This window comes from Vulpes vulpes, chromosome 15, assembly GCF_048418805.1.
Source record: "Vulpes vulpes isolate BD-2025 chromosome 15, VulVul3, whole genome shotgun sequence".
In the NCBI taxonomy this organism is placed as follows: domain Eukaryota; kingdom Metazoa; phylum Chordata; class Mammalia; order Carnivora; family Canidae; genus Vulpes; species Vulpes vulpes.
The window spans coordinates 62,069,202-62,095,235 of record NC_132794.1 but is presented as its reverse complement, the minus strand read 5'-3'; the positions used below and the strand labels follow the sequence as shown (position 1 = coordinate 62,095,235).

The 26,034-nt window shown below is 35.2% G+C and overlaps 1 protein-coding gene across 18 annotated transcripts in view; it reads right to left on the bottom strand.

The window, feature by feature from the left end:
- The window catches only part of TCF12 (transcription factor 12), a 368,612-nt gene that overhangs the window by 180,800 nt on the left and 161,778 nt on the right, over positions 1-26,034 (bottom strand). For all 18 annotated transcript variants that reach the window (XM_025998239.2, XM_025998306.2, XM_072738610.1 and 15 more), the window contains one exon: positions 10,374-10,476. In XM_025998239.2, the coding sequence (XP_025854024.1) occupies positions 10,374-10,476 (103 nt within the window). The remainder of the gene's footprint in view (positions 1-10,373; positions 10,477-26,034) is intronic.

The following is a 26,034-nucleotide window of genomic DNA, read 5'->3' as shown; positions in this document are numbered from 1 at the left end:
ATTAAATTCCTTACTGGTATAGTTGAGCAGAGATACAACATATTTTTTTTAATGGGTATATAAATTCATTGGGACACTGTTTTCCCTTTCAAGTGTATCATGATAAGCTGGAAAGGTAAAAGCACATTGTGTAAAGAAAACAGTTGGGAAGTTCAGGTGAGCTGCAATGTCCTAAAACCATTCAGTATAGTAAGCTGACCGAAGAAGTCAGGGACAGATTTAAGAAAGATATAAACAGATACAGAGAGTACACATAATAATGTAAAAATTATGAATGAATATATACATATGTATGCCTTCTGTATCTCTAGGGAAAAAGTAAATTATTATTTTTTTTTTTGGAAAAAGTAAATTATAAGCAGACACCTGCTACTATGCTAGTGCCTGAAGATGTTTTCTTTGTAAAACACCTAAAGGTAGAGGCACCTGGCTGGCTCAGTCAGAAGGGCATAAGAGTCTTGATATCTCAGGGTCCTGGGTTCAAGCCCCATGCTGGATGTAAAGATTGTTTAAAAAAAAATCCAACAACTTTAAAAAATATTTTTTAAAACCCCTAAAGATAATATTTATATTTTTAAAAAGATATCTAATTGAAATCTTACTGTCAAATGAAAGGAAACAAAAACCTATACTTGATACATTCCTATCTTGTCTAAACATATAGATATGTATGTGTGCATGTGTATGCACACGTGTACCAAGAGTAAAAGTGCTCTCTGTACTTAACGTTGTCACTAAATGACTGCACAGTTTCCTTGAAACTCTTAGCCTATATGAAAGGAAAATAAAAAATGAGAATTCTTTGGTGAGAGCATATTTCATTGTATGTAAACCTGACAAAAAATTTACAGTAATCATCATGTAGCACATATAGCACTATGTTTTCTCTTAAATCTTTCAGACAGAAGAGAGCCTGGAGATTGAAGACGAATAGCATATCAAATCAGAAAACTTCTCAAACACAAACCATTAAGGTACTTTACATGAAAATTACATGAACTGTAACAAAAATCCATAACTTACATTTACCTTAGAAAAACTGCTCACACACAAATCTAGAAAATGTTATAATTTTTTCATTGCACATAGCCCTTGTAGAGATTCTCAGATTGGGAGTACAGACTCTCACTAAAGCAACAATGTACCTTTCTGATGATTACGCCATTATCACAATATCCTCTCATCACATTCTTTCTACAGACTATTATTCTCCACAGCTATTCTCTGCAGATTTCTCTCTCAAAAGAGCTGCCCCACTGTCACATCTCCACTGGATTGCCTGAGTTCCATCTCTTTCCTCTCCTAATGTGCTGGTTCAACTTATATAGTTACAATTTGATATTGGGATTCTAAGGAGTTTTTTAAAAAAATTCAGATTATACAAAACTAAGGGAACACCAGGATTTCAGATGAAGGAAATCTGACATTTGACTTAAAAGCCAATTATCATTATCTGAAGAGACAACAAGAGAAAAACAACTCATCTAGTGAGTAACTTACCATTCTGCAGAGAGGCAATAAAGCCTTAGAAATTTTAGATATAACTCACCACTACCAAAACCACCAATTACTTTGTTCGGATATCTAAAACACATAAACACACTGATCCTGTTATGTTCCACAGAATTTCACACACACACATATATATCATTTGTTACCTCTTCAAAAAACTGACAGTGTTGCTACTGTTTAAAGTATTTTTGTTACATTATCTAGAACAAGATAGCACACTACAGCCTGTAGAGCAAATCCAGGCCATCAGCTGTTCTTTTTATAGGCCACGAGCTAAGAATAGTTTTTCACATTTTTAAATGGTTATATAAGTATCTACATAATATCATTGATTTTGCCTCCTGGACTGCAAACCTAAACGATTTACTATCTGGCTTTTTGCAAAAAGGTCTGCTTACCCCTGATCTCAGGTATCAGGGTAGAAAAGTATGTAACAGAAATTAATATAATTTATGACTATAAACTAATTAATTTAATTTGCAGAAAGTGGCCTTGTGCTCTACTACCATTTAATTGTTAACTCCCTAGAAATTTCGTATCATCTGAGGAGTCTGACAGTTCTCCAGAGATACTCTCAATGTGAAAAACAAGTATGTAATATAAAGATGATTGTTACATATTTCACCACAGCACATATATGGTAATAGCAAAAAAAAATTTCTTAAGAAGAAAGCATTAAAATTCAGCCTGAGGTGTGTGTGTGTGTGTGTGTGTGTGTGTATTGTCTGTGTGTGTGTATGCCAGACACACAGATAGAAATAACACAAGGACTTAAAATTTGGGAAGAATGGCAAGTTCTACTGTTCATAAAAACCAAAAATCCTAAATAACAAAACCAAAACAAACAACACGGAAGCCACAGAAAACTTGAGCTATAAGAAGCAGAGACTGGGGGCGTGAGTGGCTCATTTGGCTGGGCGTTGGACTCTTGATTTCAGCTCAGGGTTGTGAAACAGAGCTCCAAGTGAGGGTCCTACAGAAGGTCCCACAGCAAGTCTGCTTGTCCCTCTCCCTCCCCCTCTGCCCACACACACACTCTCTAAAATAAGTAAATAAGTAAAATCTTTAAAATAAAGAGCAAAGGCTGAATTTTTAAGAAAAAAAAAAGAGATGTGAAGAAGATTATAAAACTGGTAAATTGATACTCTAGCAACAATCTTTTGAGGGGCTTCGCACAATACATAAGGCTTATTAAATAACAACAACTCAGTTCAAAATCTATGTAATATATAACCTATGTAACTGAAGGATCTGATACCTTTAAACAGTAATATTTCCACAATATAAACCAAAGCAATATGCTTTCAAAATTTAAAAAGATTCACTTTCATTTGGTAGTTAATTAAAAGTTGCATAAATATTGTGACACTAACCAAGCTAGCACTAACTCTTCATTTTGAAAGGGTATGGGGACTATCAGTTGCACCACCTCCTACTTCTAGTCTTTACAATAACCTTATATTTCTCAATACTCTTTACCAAGAACCACTGAACTAGATGATCTCTAAGGTCCATTCTAGTTCAACCATTCTATGAGAATTTTAGTAATTAAGTATTTATTTTTAATAAAACACTCAAAAACCCGATAGTAAATGATAAAGGCATCATTATAACCATAAGCAGTGAAATCTGACATAGCACCACACAGAAGGCAAGCTCCGATAATGCTGCTCTGAACGTTCCTTAATTGAAAGAGTACGCCAGGGCAGCCCCGGTGGCTCAGCGGTTTAGCACCACCTTCAGTCCAGGGCATGATCCTGGAGACCCGGGATCGAGTCCCACGTCAGGCTCCTTGCATGGAGCCTGCTTCTCCCTCTGCCTGTGCCTCTCTCTTTCTGTGTCTCTCATGAATAAATAAATAAAATCTTAAAAAAAAAGTACCCCAAATTCTCAACTATATGCCACGGTGTGGTTCTCAAATTATACAAATCTAGGAAAACTAAAGTTTACAAAGTTCTTTTTAAAAAAATCATTCCTTTGTTCTCTAGTAACCAAGTAGCTGCACCTCTTGTAAGGCATCCCATTACAGGTAGAGTTCACATTCACTTGGCTAGAATTAGACACAAACAATAGAAAGATTCAAGTTAGAACCAAGTAGTCCCAATGAAGTTGACCTTGCAGATAGTGTGGCTATCTCAGGCCAGAGTCAATGATGTTGTTGGTTAGTCATTTGTTAAATATCCCATTATACAGAGCAAACACAAAAGAAATCCATCAAAAATGGAGTATCACACAAGAGATGCAAAGTCCTTAAAAATGATGTGAAAGAATCATTTAATTAAACACAAATTCCAGTGACACATTGGAACCTAAACTAAGAGTCAGTTAATAACTAAAGAGAAAATCACAAAGGTTCAAATGTAAAAGACATTTTTGTATTACCAAACAATTTTCTAAGGAAAAAAATATACCAAAAAACTCAGTAATTAATTCACTTTTTGTTCACTTAAAAACTAGGGGATTATATAAATTACTGTTTTGTTTTTCATAATATTAGTTTTAATTTTCAAAATAACACCCTAATCAAACATTTTTTCCTCTATCTTCTGAAATCTCAGCATCTAAGTAATTCTAAGTAATTCTTCTAAGTAATCCATTCCAGGATTAATTACGCTTAGATAAAAGAGACCTGAGTCTATACAGGAGTACCCCTGTATAGTGAGGCATTAGTACTAGTTTGGCCTTTTCCAGACTGGGTAGGAAAAAATAAAACGAAACACATCAGCTAATCTCTGGCTCAAAGGAACAGTGTCAGAAATAATGGCTATCATGTCATTTTAACTATGGAAAAGAGGCTGCTTTTCAGGTTATGAAGGCAAAGTAGGGACATGGAAAGAGACAATGCTGCCAGGAACGGAGTATTATTAAAAAAAAGAAACACATAACTGCACTGAAAGAAAACATTCCAGACCACTAAGGAGTAAGGTATTCTGTAATCTGGGAGCCTTCGGAAGGGACAGTTTACAACAATTTGGAAAGACTGGAATACGGGAACTGGAAGTAGAGAGGAAGAGACAGTAGTGATTCTGAACCCCCTCTCCTTTCCCACTTCTCAAATTTCCTCCTGGCCCACTTTGCCTCTCCCAATTTATCCCATTCTTTCAACAAACACTTTTAAGGGGAAAGAAGGAGATCTGATGACATTGTTTGAACCCCTGGATCTGCTATGTCTAAAATCAATCTACTTCTGGCTGTTCTGTAATATGTGACTCAATACCGTTTTTTATCGAACACAGTTAAGTTCATTTCTGTCTTTGTTAGAGGAGTCCTGACCAATACACTGGATTTTGCTACTCTACAATACGACTTTTCCTGATCACTTCTGGTTGTGTATCTTAATCTCTTCTGAATTTCTGTAAGAACGTCTTTGTATCACTCATATTCTACCATGTGTAATAATACTGAAATTACTTCCTCTACAACACTGAAACAGAAAGTCTGTAAAGACAGACTGAATTTTACTTTTATATTCTGCCATACAGATATTTTCATACATTAATGGGCAGAAAAAAGGCATGAATGGATACGTGAAGGAGAAGGAGGAAGGTATTCAACGATTCAGAATGGTTAATGAAGTCTAAGCAGTAGCATGAGGAAGAAAAAGTTACAAGAGTTATAATGCGGGAAAAGGAGCAAATGGACAAATGGTTGCATAAAGGGGTAAAAATGGAAAAGAAGCAGTGTAGTAGAAAGGGGTCAGGAGCTAAATTAGAATCAGGAGGGCTGGGTCCATGTTTCCTAATTATCTACTCATTTCATTTTTCTTGGCTTTGGTTTCTTCAATGGTAACTAGTTCTCTTTCACTCAAGTTACTCTTAGTGCCAATATTTTGTGTTTGTAAGCAGCCAAAGATCAGAGAATGAAGATCAATGATATATAACCCATATCCTTTCTTGAGATGGGAGTCTAATAAAACACTGTGGAGGGAAAAAAAAAAAACCACTAGAGAACATATGAAGGCCTCATCTTATGAAATACTGTCAAACCAGATACTAAGCTACACTGTTTCCCCTAAGCACAATTATAATCATTTTCATTATCTCATCTAGTGAAGGAATTTCATATACATCAAAGTTAGAAATCTTTTGAGGGTAGAGTTCTATTGTGCTTTGATATCCTGAAAATGGTAATTCTACATTTTCTTTGTAACTCTAAGAGAATTCTGGATTAATCAGAAATTATACTGCAGGCAGAGTCAAGTAAACAGAAGAGTTTTCTTTGAAACTGGTTGCTTGAGAGAGCAAATATATAGGAGCAAATATAGCAAAATATATATACACTAATAAATAAAGTGTACTCAGATTTAAATTTCCAGGCAAGCCCACAAAAACATATTTAATCCATAATGAAATGAAAATAAAACACAGTAGCTGTTATAGAGGGGGGGCTTAAACTCTGAGGTAAAGAAGGGTAGTAGATCTGACCAGACTCCAATATCAAAGGAAAGGCAGTTTGTTTGTAATTCAAATGCTTTTTAAAAAAAGATTTAGTAGTATACTTGAATAACTGAACCCAACCTGTAATACTAGCTAAGATGTCTCAAATAAATTATAAAAATATATACAGCAATATCATTAACACTGTTGCTATTTTATATTTCAGGGACCTTTGATGTATTATCTTTTATTTTTCCCTTAAAAACAACCAGAAGTGGGCAGCCCCCGTGGTTCAGCGGTTTAGCGCCGCCTTCAGCCTGGGGTGTGATCCTGGAGACCTGGATCGAGTCCCACATCAGGCTCCCTATATGGAGCCTGCTTCTTCCTCTGCCTCTCTCTCTCTTTCTCTCTCTCTCTCTGTGTGTGTCTCTCATGAATAAATAAAATCTTAAAAAAAAAAAAACAACCAGAAGCATTTCCCAGTGCATACTCCATGGAAAAGTAGTTCCTCAAAGGCTAATGATTCTATTTACAAAAAAGGCTTCTATGTGTCATCTGAATCTCAGATGTGATGAGCTGAACAAAGTTTTTTTTTCTTTTTTTTTTGAGCTGAACAAAGTTAAACAAGCTTTTCCTCCCCTTTTTCCCAGAGCTTTTAGTATCCCAAAGTACAATCTGAGTATGTAAAATCTGAGTATGTAAGAAGGGGCACATGATATACAATACGTTCCAAAGTTATGTTGCTATGGAACCATTTTTCATGGTGGTTTCTCAAGACCAGGATCTCCATAATCAGATTTAAGGAGCTAGTAAATAGAAACCTGGGAGCATTATATAGAAAGAACAAATATCTTAAATGCCTAATGGAAAGACTATTTGGGAGTCAGAGGAGACATGGATTCTACATTCAATTTTGCCATTTATTGGCTCTGTGACCTCAGGACAAAACACTTAATTTTCCTGTGCCTTAGTTTTATCGTTCGCAAAGTAGCAATTATAATTCTAGTTGCAGTCTTTTTCTGGGCCGGATAAAAGATATTAGATACACGATATTATAGAATTATAAAATTCTAGACCTGCAGAAGACCTCTGAGACTACCCAGTAGTATTCTATCAAAAAAGTAATTTTAAGGATCTAGAATAAAGCCCCACATCTCCTGTTAGCCCTGCATTTTTTCCTATACCATGACATGTTGTTTTCATTCTTTAAAGGATAAAACATCTCTAGAGGCAGGAATGGGTCTCAGAAAGGAATACAAGTGAAGGTATATTTCATCCTAAAATTCCCATTGACAACATACACACATTAGCCTAAAATCAGTAAAGCTCTGATAAACATGGAGAGGCAGAAAGATTAAAGGAGTTCATGCCACAATCACTTGGGAACTGAAGGCAGGAAATGCTATGAAAAAATTCATTTTTATACCCCATTAATAAACTGGTCCGACCATTACCAAAAATGTATCTAGTCAACAACAGGTAAAGGAAAGCAAATCTTACTGAAATTAATGAGAGAATCAAGGGTAGAGGAATGGACTAAAGCTGGAAGAGACTAGAAATAGGTAAGACTATTTGGTGGTGCTACTGCAATTCATTGCTATTGTCAAAGCTTTTCAGCTTTCCTATAATACAGAACTGTTTGATGCTAATTACTTAGAGATGTACCAAAAGGATGTATTTATTTCACTTGAAACATAAGAAAAGCCCTTTTTTTCCATACTGACAAATCAATGGGATAATTCTGGAATTCATTAAAAAGAAACACTAACTGATTCAACAATAATAGCTTTACTTCCTGCATAAAACACTTCAAATATCTAAATGAATATAGAAATGCATGTTTCTATGGCAAATTGTTCATTATTGAATCATTATCAAGCCTTGTTAGACAAAATTTCTCATTTTTGCAATGTGCAAAACCATTAAAGTGTTTGAGAGCTCCATCATGAAAGACAGTGGCACTTTATAATCCACTATTTCTTCAGGCAAATGTGCTTATGGTTGAACATAATACGAAAAATAACAACATTCCCCAGTATATGATTCTACCCCCCCTTAATGGTATTTTTATACGTTGACAGCAATGATGAAATATGTTACGGCTTTCCTATTAGCTTTAACTGTTTCTGAGCATTCATCATTCACAGCATTACTCTGAAGTGTTACCTGTTAGGATGATTAGGTATCTACATAGTTCCAAATGCTTCTAATAGTGCTGCACACATTTCAGTCATGCTTTAACAACATAGGTTTTTAGCCTGAAATTCCCTTAAATTATCAAATGGGTAGAAAAGTCATCTATTCACTGTAACTCTACCAAGTGCTGTAAACCTACATATTTGGAAATCTAACAGTTCATTTACTTCAGCTCACATCAAGTGGGATTGCCTGTTGCTGCATGGAACTGCTCTACAATTTAGGAGATATTCATTTCCAAAAGCAAGCTACTGTCACATAGATTGCTTAGACTAAACTGTTAGATACTTCGTTTGATCATTTTTATTGAAAATAAAAGGGAAAAAGTATAGTAGATTAGGTATTGCCAATGACCAGTGAAATCCTTTTGGACATGCCTGCCTGATCTTTTCAGGGTTATTTTTCCCTTCTTTATAAAGTAAATTAACATTTTTAAGATTAGACACTTAAAACTTACAACGAAAATGTATAGTTGCAACTGATTAATTGTACATTGTAGTTCAGATGAACGCAGATTATTTTCCACTTATACTACAAAGAGATCAATCTGTTTATAAATTTCAGTTTTTATATTTCAAGGCTTATTTTAGATGCTGATTTTTAACACAGGGTATGTATGATAGTAAAAGTATTCTAATAATTATCTGTAAACTGAAGAAACCAAGCTCATAATTACTCCAACTAAGAAAATGTTACCTCAAACTGAATTATAGAAATATTTTTAGTCAAAAGATGCTCAGAGCAAGTAACTGACATGCATAATATAAAAAAGGACAATTTCTGATTTTTTACTTCTAAGAAGTACAGCCTCAATTAAGAAAGCTTTGTTCAATCTGAAATTACAGGAACAGTGACTAGAGCTTACTCTACCATATTTACAATTAAATGTTACTTGGGGAAAACATATACCACAGAAAGAAATTATTTGGAGTGCCACATCTGTTTCACTTTGATAGTAAGTTCAATAGAAAATTTAAAAGATAAATTAAGAAAGTTTTCCCTGGCTAGATGCAAGGATAATTATTTTGTTCTCAATTTAATTCTCATTTTTACCTAGAATGATATAATTTTCATTTGCATTTATGTTAAAACAAATTGTCATTTTAAAAACAAGTTTTAATGCTCATTAGGTTCTTTACTCTTGTGTCATACTCAATGATTCTGACTTTAAACTGGTAACTGCTTTAGGCAAAATCCACACAAGAATATCAGACTGTCTCCTCAACACTTTATAAAGGATAAGGGAATTAAACAAAGACTGTGCAAAGCAAAACCATTTATAAAGAAATTGCAGACCACCAGGATTTTGGATTTGGGTAATCCACTTAGATTAGCATGGCTGTGTCTTAAAAGGACAATTCCAAGATCACAATATAGGTCATGTCCTTAAGAAATAGAGTAAGTAATGAAATCAATGTCAATTACACAAAGTTCCATATTTACATGACACCACTGACAACAAGTTAAACAGATTAAACAAAGCTTTCTAATGTGCTCAGGCTCAGCACATGTAAGAAGGAAAAATAATGTTATAAACAGATTCTTTTTTATTAGGTTCTGCAAAAAAGGTAAAATTATTGCTTTAACAACAACAAAAGAGTGGCATTCAAGCTAGATTAAAAAAAAAAAAAAAGCTTGGGCTTATCACTTCAGATTGAACAGCTATAAACCTTCACATGAGAAAGAAGGGAAGGAGAGAGTGGTAAATGTTTTTGCAGGGAGTAGGCGGGAATAAAAAGAAAAGCTACCTTAAAAATTTTGCCAAAATATAACAATCAGGCTTAGGTAGTAGGTAATAGCCTTCAAAGTACAACTTACTATTGCAGAACACAAATTCAAAATCCCCATACGAACCCAAGTGCTTAAAACAAATGCTGCCAACCTCTAAATGTACTATTAAGTTTTAATCAAATAGTGCTGAAAGAAATATTGTCCAAAATAAGTAAAATCTGCTTAAAAATCACTGCTTTGTCATATTTTTAATTGCCACATATATATTCAACTGTTAAGACAAATAGCAAATTACAAACCTCTCAAAATGCTTCTCTGCTCAGAAAGCAAAAAACATAGAGACATTGCCAAATTTTAATATACTTCTGCTTTCTTTTTTGATACCAATGATATTCTGAATGCTCCTTAAACTGAGCTGGACAAGGAAAGCCTGGATGCCCACAGAAACATAGGAACTTTCTTCTAGATACTTATGTGTATTTCTTGGACAAAGGGATAAAAACTGTCCCTGACCAAAGAGGCTTTGTGAAGACTACTTGCAGAGAATTACCAACTTACCCATCAGATTTGAGTTCATGAAAGGTGTTGGGGACAAGCCTTCATGGGCCCCTAATCGACTGTCGTTCAAGTGATCACTGTAATGAGGGCTGTCTGTAAAACCCTAGGGGGGGGGAAAAAGACCAGAGTATTAAAGAGATTATTTGGCAGTCTTGCTAATTGAGCATAATGACACTCATCTAATTAATATACAGCCTTACAAATGGTCATTCCAAACCAAGTTCCTTGTTCATTACTTTAAAAACTAAACAGAAGTGCTCCTTTTATTTCTTTTAAAGCTTTAAAGTAGTCTCTTAATGATCTTAAAGAAAATTAGCCCTATGAACTCTTTACATCGAAAAGTAAAGTTCTATAGATCATTTTTTTTAAAAGGATAAACTAAGAAAATATACTTTTAAGTTTTACTAAATTAGGAAAATGTTTATCTCTACCCTCCTTTCTCTGTCTCCAAACCCTACCAATTAAGAGTTAGGTAATTACAAGTTTTATTTAAAATACTAAAAATAATCCACAATCAATATAATAGAAATGAATCTTTTCCTAAGAGGCAAACAAATATTTAACAAAAAAGATCTCTTTATATTCCCTTTAATACTAGTATAATAAGACAGACTCCTAGAGAAACTTAACCATGTAAAATAAGGAAAACATTTATTAAAAATAGAGGATTAAAATTGAGTCTTAAAAATGAAATTGCACACACCACGAAAACAATAAAGCTAATGTTATTATTTCACAGCTGTTACTAAATTTCTCTTTATAACTTAAAGCATGTTTTAAAAAAAAAAGGAGGAAAAAAAGATATTGAAGTTAACAAATAAATGTTACAAAAACCCTGTGGATTAAAAACTGCTCTGGTTCTCACTTTTACACATACTAAGTACAGAATCATACTGTTTTTGAACAAGGCTTTGAATCCTGGATAATTAAACCTCAGGTGATACCTACTCTTCTGTGAACTTAAAATGATTTCAGTAAAGATGAGAAAAACTTCCTAGAGGCCCAAAGAGGAAAGCAAAGTGCCTTGGCTCACAGAAACCAGAAATCACCCAGGATCCCATGAGACCATAAAATCATCAATCACTGAACATTTATTATTACCCAGACTGCAGGCTACCATTCGAGAAGACATTAATGGGGCTGGAACAGGCCTCACTACCTTCGCAGGCATGCTGTCAGCTCAACCACAGGGCTAAGAACTGGGGGCTAACTAACTGTCAAATCACTACAATTGCTTACGGATGCATGTCACAACTCCTTCCGCTCTTCTGTTTTAACACTAATCTTCTGGGAGTGCTAACTCCCAAACGAATCTTTGTTTCATTTTTATCTACTTTAGAATTACTGATACACTTGTGATAGACACTCAAGAAGAATCCTGGTGACATTTACAACTTGGTTATGACCACAAGGGTGTCCTCTGGTAACCACAACCAAAGTCTCATGGGTGACAAGCCACATGCAGCAGAAGCTATACACAGAACAGAATGGCTCCTAGCTAAGGTCACTCTTTGGAGTATACTTTTTGTTATTTAAAACTTAACACTCTTGAAGTGCTAAGTGACCTAGGACTATCTCACAGACATCTGGGTATTTCTCTCTACCACTTCTTCCTACTGTCACTTTTAAGTATGTAAAAGTCCAAACAAAGCATTAAAATCTCTAAAACACTCACTGAAACACAGCTTAACATCATTATACAATGATATTACTGTAGGAAAATGCCAACAGGAATGTGTTTGTAGGTGAGACACATTGTCCACACTTCATTTAAATGCAAAAGAATAATAAAAGATTAATTTTGTATGCTCTCAGAACCTCCTCATTCTTTAAGCATCAAAAAGGGACTTTTTTCTTTCCTGACCATAAAAATAACAACATTCAAGTTTTCTTTTTAACTATCTCCTAAAGCAGTATACATATAGATCTAAATTTTAGGGTATCAACAAATGATTATACACACATAGTATATTAACTTCATAGATTACATGTAATACAGCTTAACAAAGCATATTTATCTCTAAACCTCCATTAACATGTGCTCAAAGAACACAGAAATTATTTTACCATCAATCATACAATAATAATAAGTACTGTCCCTTATCCATGTACATCCACATACTGCAGGACATAGTACAGAATTTACTACAAGATTATTTCCCAGTCTACTCAGAAATCTGGGATTGTCATACTGCACTACAGAGAAGTAGTCTCTGTAAACTATTTTTCATCACGTACAAGAAAGATTTGAATATGGGTCACTGATTCCTATCTATTTATTCATAAATTGTATACATATATGATAAACCAACATGTAAAATTTCAGTAAGGCCTAATTTTGCTCTTGGAAGACTAAAAATTTAATAGAAATGTGAATATTTTTCCCTACTCAAATGTTCATGCATACAACTTTCTTGAAAAGTTATAGCCCAAGAGGCAAAAAAGAGATACTTCCTCATCCATAGATGCAAACTGATGAGAGAACAGAACAAAGAAAAAAGTCTTATAAATGACTGCCATGGTTTTGGATCTAATATACACCAAGAACTCACTTGAAAGACAAACCAATTACTGTTTTGAGATTATTCTTGTCACTGCTTCCACCAGAATACAACTTTTAGTGAACCATGATGAAAAGTTACAAAGTAATTTACAAACATTTAAATAGGATCACTATAGGTCACACTTTTTTTTAAAAAGATTTTATTTATTTATTCATTCGTGAGAGACACACAGAAAGAGAGAACGGCAGAGACACAGGCAGAGGGAGAAGCAGGCCCCATGCAGGGAGCCCGAAGTGGGACTCCATCCCAAGTCCCCAGGATCACACCCTGGGCTGCAGGTGGCACTAAACCGCTGCGCCACCGGGGCTGCCCAGGTCACATGTTTAAGATCAGTTCTAGAAAGTACACAGTTCTCTGTCAGCATGTTAATGCGTCCACTAGCTGGGTGATACCTAGAACAATGCTATTTTGCAAACATCAATATTCATATCAACTGACCAGAGATCATGTTACAATACAGATTAAGAAGCATAGGGTTGAGAGTGGGGCCTGAGATTCTGCGTTTCTAACATAAAGGTGATGTGATGCTACTGGTTCACAGACCACTCTTCCAGTAAGCAAGAACCAAGATAATCTGAAAAGAAAAAAAAATCTCCTTCACATATAGAGAGGAAAAATTCAAAGCTAGGAAAGTGATAGCCAAGTACTATCACTCTTTCAAAGTAGAACCACATTAAAACACTAGAAGTTTCCAGGTAAGAATAATTAGAGGGAAATCCCAGTTAAGCAAAAAAAAAAAAAAAAAAAAAAAAAAAATATATATATATATATATATATATATATATATATATATATAAAGCAATTAGAGTAACAAAATGTTTTTATGTAATGTAGATATATATTCCTTCATACAGTTTTAAGTAGACAACATATCAAATAGCGCTTTAATGAAAGAAGTTGAGTTGACCTGGGGTTTAAGAAAACTCCCTGAGTACCACATAGAGTTAGGCAATAAGGATGGACGCTCACAGATAGAAATGACAAAAGAGAATGCCATAACATAATACAGTATGGGGCCAAAAGAATGATAGTAGGGAAGATAGCGAAATCACGCAGTGGCCATCCAGAATATTAAAGAGTAGAGAAAATAAGGGGAAGTGACTGGCCTGAGGAGGAGTTAGACTAAAAAGAAAAGAACAAAAATAAAGCAAGCAATCGTTAAGATTGAGCCCAAGGAGATCAGTCCATGGTATTGATAAATGAATGCTATATTCAATTTTGGAATGAAAAGAAAATAAACCAGTAAGATCATCAAATACAGAATGATCATGGTGCATATTTTAAATTGATAGAGCACTACCTATGCTAATTAAAATGGTCAAACCTGACCTTCTGTGGCTCCTAATTCTGATCTTGAATTCTATAAAATGGATTTACTATGAAAATTACCATTAATAAAACTGAGACTTCTATACATAAGATAATGAACACTACATTATGAAGGATGGTACAATATTACTAGAATCATCTATCATGGGATCCCTGGGTGGCGCAGTGGTTTGGCGCTTGCCTTTGGCCCAGGGCGCGATCCTGGAGACCCGGGATCGAATCCCACATCGGGCTCCCGGTGCATGGAGCCTGCTTCTCCCTCTGCCTGTGTCTCTGCCTCTCTCTCTCTCTCTCTCTGTGACTATCATAAATAAATAAAAATTAAAAAAAAAAAGAATCATCTATCATATAGCTTTTTAGACAAATAGTATGCTAACAATCAAAAAATATTTTCAAATGTATCCTAAAAAATTACTGTTCTTGGGACACCTGGGTGGATCAGCAGTTGAGCGTCTGCCTTCGGCTCAGGGTGTGATCCCAGGGTCCTGGGATCCAGTCCCGCATCAGGCTTACTTCAAGGAGCCTGCTTCTCCCTCTATGACTCTGCTGCTCTGTCTCTCATGATAAATAAATAGTCTTTTAAATAAATTACTGTTCTTGTCTTATGATAAAAATGGATGGGCACCTGGGTGGCTCAGTTGGTTAAGCATCCAACTCTTGGTTTCAGATCAGGTCATGATCTCATGGTCATGGGAGTGAGTCCTGCGTCTGGCTCCACACACAGCAGGAAGTCTGCTGGAAATGCTCTCTCCCCTCTCTCCCTCTGAACCCCATCCTGAGCATGCTCTCTCTCTCTCACATGATAATCTTAAAAAAAAATTGGAATGCACTCAAAATATCAATAACTGACAAAATAAGTTGATACAGATTACAAAACCTCTTCAACTTCATACTTTAAAAAACCTCTAAATTACAATTTGATTTGCAAATCCTAAACACCCTCAATTGAATTCATAAAACTTTGCAAAACCTTTATATTATGAAACGTGTTTGATAAAAATGCATTTAGAATTCAGAAATGTTAATCTCTGCTCTAATGTGACAACAGACCTGAAATAATTAATCAAATCTGCTACCATTTTTAAACTAATTTAAACTGCATGTAAGTCAAATATTTTCTTCTACCACAAATAACAAAGCAAAAGCATTATTTTGTAAATTAATACTCTATTCTGGTTTGTCTCCTCAAAAATATAACTTTCACCCAACCAATAAATAAAGTATAATCACCAGAGTACCTTCCCACCCAGGTTGAGAACAGATGCAAGGTGTTTCTAACCTATAATGCTATTTCTTTGTATGAAAACCAGTCTCTAATTGTAGTTTAAAATATTATTTCCAAAAAAAACAAAACACATATTTTTTCCAATTCTTTTCAATAGTTAAAAAGGGTGGGGCAGGAAAAGTCTATTTCAATGAAGATTTACTTTTTCATAAAAGCTTCCCCTCTTTCCTGGACCCTAATAAGACCAAATTGGGTGAATTCACTCTAGGCTCCCACAACAGCAAGAATTTCCATTATATCACTGCTCACACTTATTGAAATTACCTATTTAATTATCCATTTAAATTATACCATAATTATCTGTTATAATTGCACGGTACCATGTAGTGGATAAATGTGGAATTTTTGGAGCCAGATCGGCAGATGTGAATTCTATCTTTCCATCCACACATAGTAGCTGTGTGACTTGGGGCAAAGTAATCTTTCTTGTCTCAGTTTCATTATCTATAAAATTGGGAGTAATAATAAATACTATCTTCACCTCACAAGTTGTAAGGATTAAACGAGTTAATACAATGTAGCAAGTGGAAAAGTGCTTGGCAAACAGTAAGCACACAATAAAAGCTGGTAATTATTTTTATCATCTCACTTAGAAATCATGTCAAACAAATTTTAAGAAGACAGAGGCTATATCTGCTTTTTCACAATTACATCCTCAGAACAATAGCTGGCACATACACAGCAATTGCTCAATAAATGACAGATGGGAGATTTCAGCTGCTAAATCTTTATAATGCTGCAGGGGTTTAGATATTATAAAGGTTCAATCAGGTTTTCTATAGAACACCCAATAAGTAGCAGAAAGAAGGCTGATAAAGTACTAGCTTATTTAACTGGGTTGAGCGAGAAATCACAGACTTTTGGTATTCAAGGAGCCACAAGATTTCACACCAGGTATTGAAAGCCGCTAGCTTCTGCATGGTCAAAGTCAGTAGAATCAGCCATAAGCCTTTGGACAGGGCAGCCCAGGTGGCTCAGCAGTTTAGTGCCCAGGGCATGATCCTGGAGACCGGGCTCCCTGCTTCTCCCTCTACCTGTGTCTTTGCCTCTCTCTCTCTCTGTCTCTCTCAAGAATAAATAAATAAAATCTTTAAAAAAAGAAAAAAAAGCTTTGGACAAACCTGGATACAAATGGGTGGTCACTCTCAAAGAGAAGTGAAGTGGAAATAAAAATAAGTAGAAATAACAAATGAAATTTAAAAGAAAAAAAAGTGACTTATTGTATTTCTTTATTTACCCCTATGATAAATTACCAAAATAAATGTCTGGATAAAGAATGTTATACCTTTGAAAAGCAAATCCTTGAATGTGACTGCCTCTCAGTTAAAATACATACATGAAAAAGACAAGTGAGTGGACTTGACCACAGTAGTCTGTTATCTGAAAACAGGGACTGTATCTATATCATGTCACTCTATCATTAGTGACAAGTGCATTAATGGGAACATAGTATGTAACTAATAAAATTTATTAGTTTAATGAATAAATGAAAAATGAATGCTTAATCAGGCTTACATATGAAAAAGCCACTTAAAATTCAATGTTAAGGTTCTGTTATTCTTTAACAGGTCAGATGCTAATATATAACAAATTTTCTTGACAGAGAAATTGGTTTTGTCTTCCTAAAGGGAAGAATGTTTTATTTCTCTTTACAACTCCAAAAGCGACCAGCACTGAATTTTGTGTGTATTAAATGTTTAAGGTTTTTTTTTTTTCTATTTGTTTATGAGAGAGGAGAGAGTGTGAGGGCAATGGGCAGAAGGAGAGGGAGAGAGAGAATCCTGAGCAGGCCCCATGTACAGCACAGAGACTGATGTGGGGCTTGAGTGCACTACCCTGAAATCATAAAATGAGCTGAAATCAAGAGTTGGATGGTTAACCAACTGAGCCACCCAGATGCCCCATGTGTTTATGTTTTTCTTGAAGATGAATAACCTCTCCAGGTAACTTTTTTTAAGATTATATTTATTTATTCACGAGAGACACAGAAGGAGAAGCAGAGACACAGAAAGAGGGAGAAGCAGGCTCCTCGCATGGAGCCAGATGTGGGATTTGATCCTTGCACCAGATCACACCTGGAGCCGAAGGCAGATGCTCAACTGCTGAGCCACCCAGATGTTCCTCCGGGTAACTTTTTAAAGTTTTTTTTCAGTATTCTCTACTCCCAAAGTGGGGCTCGAACTCATGACCCTGAGATCAAGAGTCTCATGCTCTTCCTGCTGAGCCAGCAAGGCGCCCTAATAAAAAGGTAGCTTTTTATTTATGAAGGCTAAGAAGTGATTTCATACAATTGCTATAACCCTGGACTGAACTGTAAGGGTGAATTGTCACGGGTGGGAGAAGAGTGAAAAATCAAAATATTTTAGAGGTGAAAAGGATTCTTCAAAAATATGATGGATACATGAAACACTGCTTAGTACAAGGACATAAATTACTTTTGAATGTGAGATCCCAGAGGATCACCTAAAAAAAGTTGACACAGGTTCAGTTCTAAGTGGAGCCCATTCACGTTCATAAATTTATCCAAGTGATTGCTTACTGCCATCTTTTTAGAAGCAGTGTTGATGCCCTCTTGTTCTGGCCTATAGCTTTGTTCTGTTTGAAAGTTTATAAGCAGTAAGGTTTCTACATTTCATCTGTTCAAAGTTCATTCTCTATGTGGAAAAAACCAAAATATCTCTAGCATCACAGGAAAAATTACATTAAAATGGGAAAAGCAAAAAAAATCTATCACTGAATCTAGATGTTATACAGGGTTTCAGAGTCCTAAGAGACCATATAATCCACATTCATTTTATCTACCAGATGGATGAATAAACACCAGTGAAGCTGGATGTCTTGCTAAAGACTGTGAAGTGAGGGACTGGAAGCACTGAGGTTAGTAAGAATGCCATATACTCATAATCAATTCACAGGATTCTAAAACTAACACTATGAGGCCAAGATTCTCATTTTACATATTAAAAAATTAAAGCTTAGAGAACTCAAGATAACAAGTGGACTCAAACTCTGAATCAACTTCTAATAAGAAGCTTCCCTCTATTCTGTAGCAGTATTATATGTTATACAAAATAAGTCTTGCTCCTAAAGTTCTTGTTAAATTCCTTGATATTAAGTTCAATAAACATGAGCACATCTCTTTTTGGTGCTTTTAAGAGACTTAATTATGGCAAAAATTTTTCCATATTGTACGTCTCCATCTTCTAGGTTTTTCAATTCTAAATTCCCAACTACCATTCTCCTTACAGATTTTGAAAGTTAATTTCTCCAGCAATGGCTATCAAAATCATAAATCCATTAACACATGAAACAAAAGGTAAAGAATACCTTGAACTACAAGTACAAAAGGACATAAAATAGTTTATTAAAATATATTAACCCATCTGTACTGTATTTTCTATAATAAAGTTCAAGAAAAAATGTAAATTAAGAATTATAAAAAAAAAAAAAAGAATTATGCTGCTATATTAGTTTGTGTGATTATAAATAAGCAGCACCAGAAGGACTGAAGTTTGTAAGAATACAGGAAAATACTTATATGGAGGAGGTCCCACTCAATTTTCTTTTTAGTTTTAGCTCTACCTACTACGTGGTTCTCCCCAGTAACTTCAGACAAGAAGCATACTATTCTGTTGATGGTTTCTAATGTTTAGATTTTGGCTGCTTCTCACTAACTGGCAAAACTTACAGAGGCTAATAAGTTCCTTCCAGTTCAGAAACAGATGCTCCAAAATTTGAAAAACAGTGAAAAGTAAACTCAATTAGGAAAATATCTACCTTAAAAATACTACAAAATATAGTGCAATATATATAAAATTTTTAAGACACCTGCTTAGTTTATGCCTAAACTAACATCCTAAGTTCATACCTATAAAATGTTTTTTTGTTTTTTTGGGTAAGATTTTATTTATTTATTTCAGAGAGAGCAGCACGCACATACGCATACAAGAGTTAAGGGAGGGGCAGAGGGAGAAGCACACTCCCCACGGAGCAGGGAGCCCTATGTAGGGCTCGATCTCCCGATCCTTGGGATCATGACTTGAGCTGAAGGCAGATGTTTAACCGACTGAGCCACCCAGGCACCCCTATAAAAGGCTTATTAAAAGATTACAAAATTGGGGTATCTGCGTGGCTCAGGTGGTGTTTGATTCTTGATTTTGGATCAGGTCATGATCTCAGGGTCGCGGGACTGAGCTCCAATGCTCAGTGTGAAGCCTGCTTAAGAATCTCCCTCTCCTCCTCCCTCTGCCCTTCCCCACCCACTCATGCTCTCTCTGGGGGGGGAAAAAAAAGGCAAGAAAGAAAAAAGATTACAAAATTAACTCAAAATAGAGTAAATAACATAAGACCTAAATCCATAAAACTCTTAGGAGAAAACATAAACAGGTACTCCTTGATATCATTCTTGGTCATGTTTTTTTTTGGGGGGGGGGGTGGCATCAAAAGCAAAGGCAACAGAAAGCAAAAATAGGCTACATCAAATAAAAAGCTTCTGCACAGCAAAGGAAACCATCAACAAAATGAAAAGGCAACATATGGGATATAAGAAAATACCTGTGAATCATGTATCTGATAAGGGGTTAAAATCCAAAATACATAAAGAATTTCTATAACTCCTTTATTGTGACAGATACTAGCTATCTTTGTAAGCACAGCATAACATACAAACTTGTCAAATCACTATGTTGTATACCTGGAAACTATGCAACATTTCACATCAACTATATTTCAATAAAAAACAAGAAACAAGAAAAACAAGAAAAGGGGCACTTGGGTGGCTAGGTCCATTAAGTGTCTGCCTTTGGCTCAGGTCATGATCCCCAGAGTCCCAGGATCCAGCCATGCTGGATCCCTGCATCAGGATCCCTGTTCAGGGGGGGAGTCTGCTTCTCCCTCTCCTTTTGCCCCTCCTCCTGCTTGTGCTCTCTCTCTCTCTAATAAATAATAAAATCTTTTAAAAGAGCAAAAACAAAAGCTCATACAACTCAATATGAAAAAAATCCCCATTAAATATGATTAAAAGGTAGGCAAAGATCTGAATATACATTTTTTCCAAAGCAGACATATAGATGGCCAGGAGCAACATGAAATGGTGCTCAACAGCACCAAACAGGGAAATGCAAATCAGAACCATAACAGGGTATCATCACCTCATACCTTCAAAATGGCTATGATCAGAAAGATAAGAAATAACAAGTGTTAGTGAGGATGTGGAGAAAAGGTTAAACCTCATGCACTTCTGGTAGGAATGTGAAATGGCATACCACTACGGAAAATAGTACGGAGGTTCCTCAAAAAATTATACACAGAAATACCACATGATCCAGCCAATCCTACTTCTGAGTATTTATTTGAAGAAAACAAAAACACTAATTTAAAAAGATATATGCACACATACCCCCATGTTCACTGCAGCTTTATAACAGCCAAGACATGGAAGCAACCTAAGTGTCCACTGATGGAAGAAAAAAGAAATGGAAGAGTACACATACACATACACACACATGCACGCACAAGCACAATACAGTATTATTTAGTTGCAACAAGGAAAAAAATTTGCCATTTGCAACAACAGAGATAGACCTTGAGGGCATTATGCTAAGTAAAATAAGTCAAACAGAGAAAGACAAATACTGTATGATCTCACTGATGTGTAATCTTAAAACAAAATCCAAGTTCATAATTAAAGAGAACAGATTGGTGGTTGCCTGAAGCAGAGACCAGGATATGGGAAAACTGGGTGAAGGAGATCAAAAAGTACAATCTTCCAGTATAAAATAAGTCCTGAGAATGTAGTATACAGCATTGTGACTATGGTTAATCATACTGTATTTGTACATTTGAAAGTTGTTTAGAGTGGCTCTTAAAAATTCTCATAAGAAAAATAATCGTATAACTATGTATTGTTAACTAGACTTCATGGGGTGATCATTTTGCAATATACATACATGGAACCATTATGTTATATACTTGAAACTAACAATGCATCAATTATATCTCAATTAAAAAAGATTACATTAACATTAAATAATTTCCCCACTTTCCTTTCTATATAGCCTTTTTGCATTTTCAAAGTGTTAGCCTATGATATATTAAATAATATTTTATTAAAAAGGCAATCCTGCACAGATGATTTAAGAAGCACTAGTCTATACCCTTGGTACAAAAAATGTGGTCCTCAGAGTAGCAGTATTGAGAATACTGGGTGACTGTGGAAATGCAGAACCTCTGAGTGCATCTAAGACCTAAAGAATCAGAATATACATTTTTAAAAGAACTTCGGAGGATTCATATGCAAATTAAAATTTGGGAAGAACTAGTCTATATTATCTCATAAGTCATGGAGCCTGATACATGGTAAAATAATATTAGCTCCTATTGTTTTTCCTACTACCACTAGCAACTCATTAAGTTCTAAAGAGCTCACATTCTTAAACTGATTCTTCCACTATCCCTTTCACATACTATATGCAACCAGGGAAATTAGATAAAAGAGAAAGTTAAAATGGCACTCCAACACAAAAGCAGCCTCAGATTTTACATATTTTAAAGCCTCTATCTTCTACTACTGTATGTCAACAGATTAAGACAAAGCATATAATTACTGTTCAATAAATATTTTAAAAATATTTACTATTTGGGGATCCCTTGGGTGGCGCAGCGGTTTGGCGCCGGCCTTTGGCCCAGGGTGCGATCCTGGAGACCCCGGATCGAATCCCACATCGGGCTCCCGGTGCATGGAGCCTGCTTCTCCCTCTGCCTGTGTCTCTGCCTCTCTCTATCTCTCTCTGTGACTATCATAAATAAAAAAATTAAAAAAAAATTAAAAAAAAATATTTACTATTTGTGAAATCAACTCAAATAAATCAAACCTAGGAACAAATAACATAGTTATAATAACCCTTGCATTAATAAGTGATAAATAATTGCAAGAAAGGATACCTGCCAATGAGCAAAAAAATTTTCTTGCATTCAGTACAATAACATATTTTCATAGCCAGTTACATCTGTTAAATTTTGCTGAATATTTATTTTATATTAGGTGAGAAAAAATAAAAGCAAAACACAATTAGTATATAGAGTAATATTTAACCTATATAAGCTTATAAGAAAAGGACTAAAAATTGTAAGTACTAAGAGTTTTAAATTTTGTCTGGATTTTCTAAAATTTCTATGAAAACCATTTACTGCTTTTGAAAAAAGTTTCTCACAGTTTTTCTTCTAACATGATTAAAATACCATACTATCATTGTAGAAAATTGGTTAAGTATACAGAAATAACATCAGCTAAGCAGGAAAAAAAAGATTCCTATTTTACCTCAACTGAAATGCAAAACCAGGAACATTTTGACATTTTTCCCCCAACTTTTACATGTTTCTAACTAGTTTACACATATAAAAATGTATGTAATAGCTACATATCCATCATTCAACAAATAAAACATTGCCAATATAGCTTAAATCCCTATGGAATCCTCTCAAATTCCCCTCTGAAGTAAACAATATCCTAAATTTGTCTTTTTATTGCTTTCATGCATTATTTTATTATACTTCTATTACATATGCACACCCCCTAACTAAAATAATACATAGCACATTCTGCATCTTTTAAAATGTTATCTAAAGAGTATCCTTTTTCTTTACTCACTTAACATTCAATATATGAGATTGACAACATGTTGAAAAAGTGTAGCACTAGTATATACATGTCACTACTATATAATATTCTACTTATAAACATACCACAATTTATCTATCCATTTCCCTTTCAATGACATTTAGCTTGTTTCCCATTTTCCCCTATTACAAACAAGGCTGCTATATATAAACACTAGTAATATGTCTCCTTGCACACACATGAGAATTTATGTGAAATTTTCTCTAGGAAAATTTCTCTAGGAATTTCTAGGTTAGAGTATGCACTTCAAAGTTACTAGACACTGCTGACCTGTTCTGTAGGAGAGAAATTACTATCATTTAAGAAAAAAAGTCTCATATTTCATACTGAATCAGAAAGTTTCTGAGCCATACAGACAGACCCAACTTATGAAAGATAGCTTCCTAAGTCCACTTATAAGTTGTATGTAATTTGTGATGCACTTTCCAGATGGTAAAAAGCAAAGCAATCACGATTACATTTCCTGATCAATTCATTTAACCCTTATGTAGTCTTTTTCTTATCTAAGAGTCTGACCTGGGTTAAAAGGCAGTCTTTTGCCATAATAAATATTCAAGACCACATCTACTAAATGAGTTAATCTTCTCCAGGCTCCTTAGTTTACATTAAGGTTCTATAAATAAAACTGCATCCATTACTCCAGGTGTTGATTAAATAAAATTTGACAGAAATACAATAGTATTTTTAGTTTGTTGCCAGTATCTGGTCTTGAGGATTAGTGTTATATAGGCTATTATAGCCACTGGCAACAGTGTTGACTGATGCTGATTGTTAGATCCTGATCCCACAGGCATAACAGTTTACAGTTCATAATTAAAACAGTAATATACATCCTGGTAATATTCAGAGGACAATACTTTTGGATTCTCTTGTCAGCCATCGTGATACTCACCATCTTCCAGCCATTTATACAGCCTCTTCTTGCTCCTATGAACAAAGCCACTCATCTTTAAGGGTAAGCCCAAATTAAAAGTATAATTGTAAAAGAATGTTCTTTTGATAACCAGCTCATATGGGTGGGTAAATCCATGACTTGATTTAGCTCCTGGAAGGTGAAAGTAAGTAAGCCATAGATGAAAGATCAGGGATTCCTTCTAGGAATGTACATGAAGTCTTCACTCAATCTATATAATAAGGTCTTCTGTGCCAACAATAATAGCAACGGCATACGTTTGATGATATGCTTTGTGAGAACATGAGCTAAGGACTCTACTCACTTAATCCTTACAACATCATGAATCCTCACAATCCCATGAACTACTATTCCCATTACATAGATAAGAAAATGAGTGCAGAAGATTCACATAATTCACATGATATCCATCAGTAAGTAATAGCAGGATGAATCTGAATCCAAGCAATCTGACTCCAGAGCCCACCATGCAATGCTACTTCTCTAGTAATAACTGTTCCTCCCTAGAATTATGGTGAATTAAATGGCTCAATGACAGGCTAGAGACATAAAATGAACAGTGTATTTGTTCAAATGGTAATTCACACGTGACAAAGGAAGCCAGGAAAATGCAACAAAACAGCAACAAAAATTTTTTAAACCACCCCATTAGCAAGTGGTATTTCAAATAATGGAGATAGTCATGAGAGTTTTGAGAAATTTTTGAACCTGTGGATTCTGACGGGAAAAAAGCAAACAAAATGGGAAATGGAAACATTTCCTTTGGTAAGTGGATATCAAGTGCATTCATTCATTATTCATTCATTCCTCCTGCAGAACATTTCCCTTGCTCAAGGTGGGAATAAACTACAGCAACCTTCTGTGATACTGAGTTCCTGCAGAGAATGTAAACAGAAGACTCAATGAACTTTTCGTGGTGTATGAAGCAAATTCCAAATTCATACACCATTAGGACTAGAAGTTGAGTGCCAATGTAAGATGGAGTTTATGATAATGACATGGCAATTATAATAATCAATATTTGTTACAATGCGGGGGGCACCCGAGAAAGGGTACGTAACTCTATTCCAATAAACAAAGGGAGTATCTGAAGGACATTGAAAATTGCAAAACAATAAAAAATAAAAAATATTGTTCCTACAGAGATAAATCTTTAGAGTCAGAGTCTTAAATCCAACTTCAGCTTGAGGCCTACCCAGAGAAAGAGAGTCAGAGGAGGCACCCAATCTTCCTTTGGGAACTGGTGACTTGTTTTGCAGCACTGAAGCTACCCAAACATAGCAATTGAATGCAAAAGGACTTGTAAGAGAAACATCCATTATCCCCTTCTTTAGTTTCTAGGTCTCTGGAACCCCTAGCGTCACCTAGCTAAAATACTACAGGTGACATATAGGTATTCCAACAAAGAAAGAAAACTACTTCTACCTAATACCAAAGAAAGACAGTGTCCCTGATTCCTGATATATAGTTTCTCTTGGAGAGTTCTCAGCAGCTGCAAAGTTCTTCCCTTGAAAGACAAAAAGCATCACCATCAGATAGGAGAGGTAGGTGGAGCTACTCTGTGTAACTATATCTTACAAAACCCCTAACTTTTAGAGATGACTTTTTAATGATAAACGGGCTTCTGAAAACTAAAAATGGTCCTTAGCAGAAACTTCTATATTAAACAAGTAGGTTAGTAAAAGAGTTCATCAAGATTTTCTTGGATTTTGTACAATTCCAAAGACGACAGTAGGCATGGGGTGAAGGAGACACTACTGCCACCTACCCCTGACAACCCCCACCTCCCACCCCCCCATGGCTTCCCCCTTTTGCATCACCACCACTCCTGAATCCCTGTTTCCTGAATTGTCAGAATTTTTTTTAACAAAACTAAAAAACAAAACAAACAA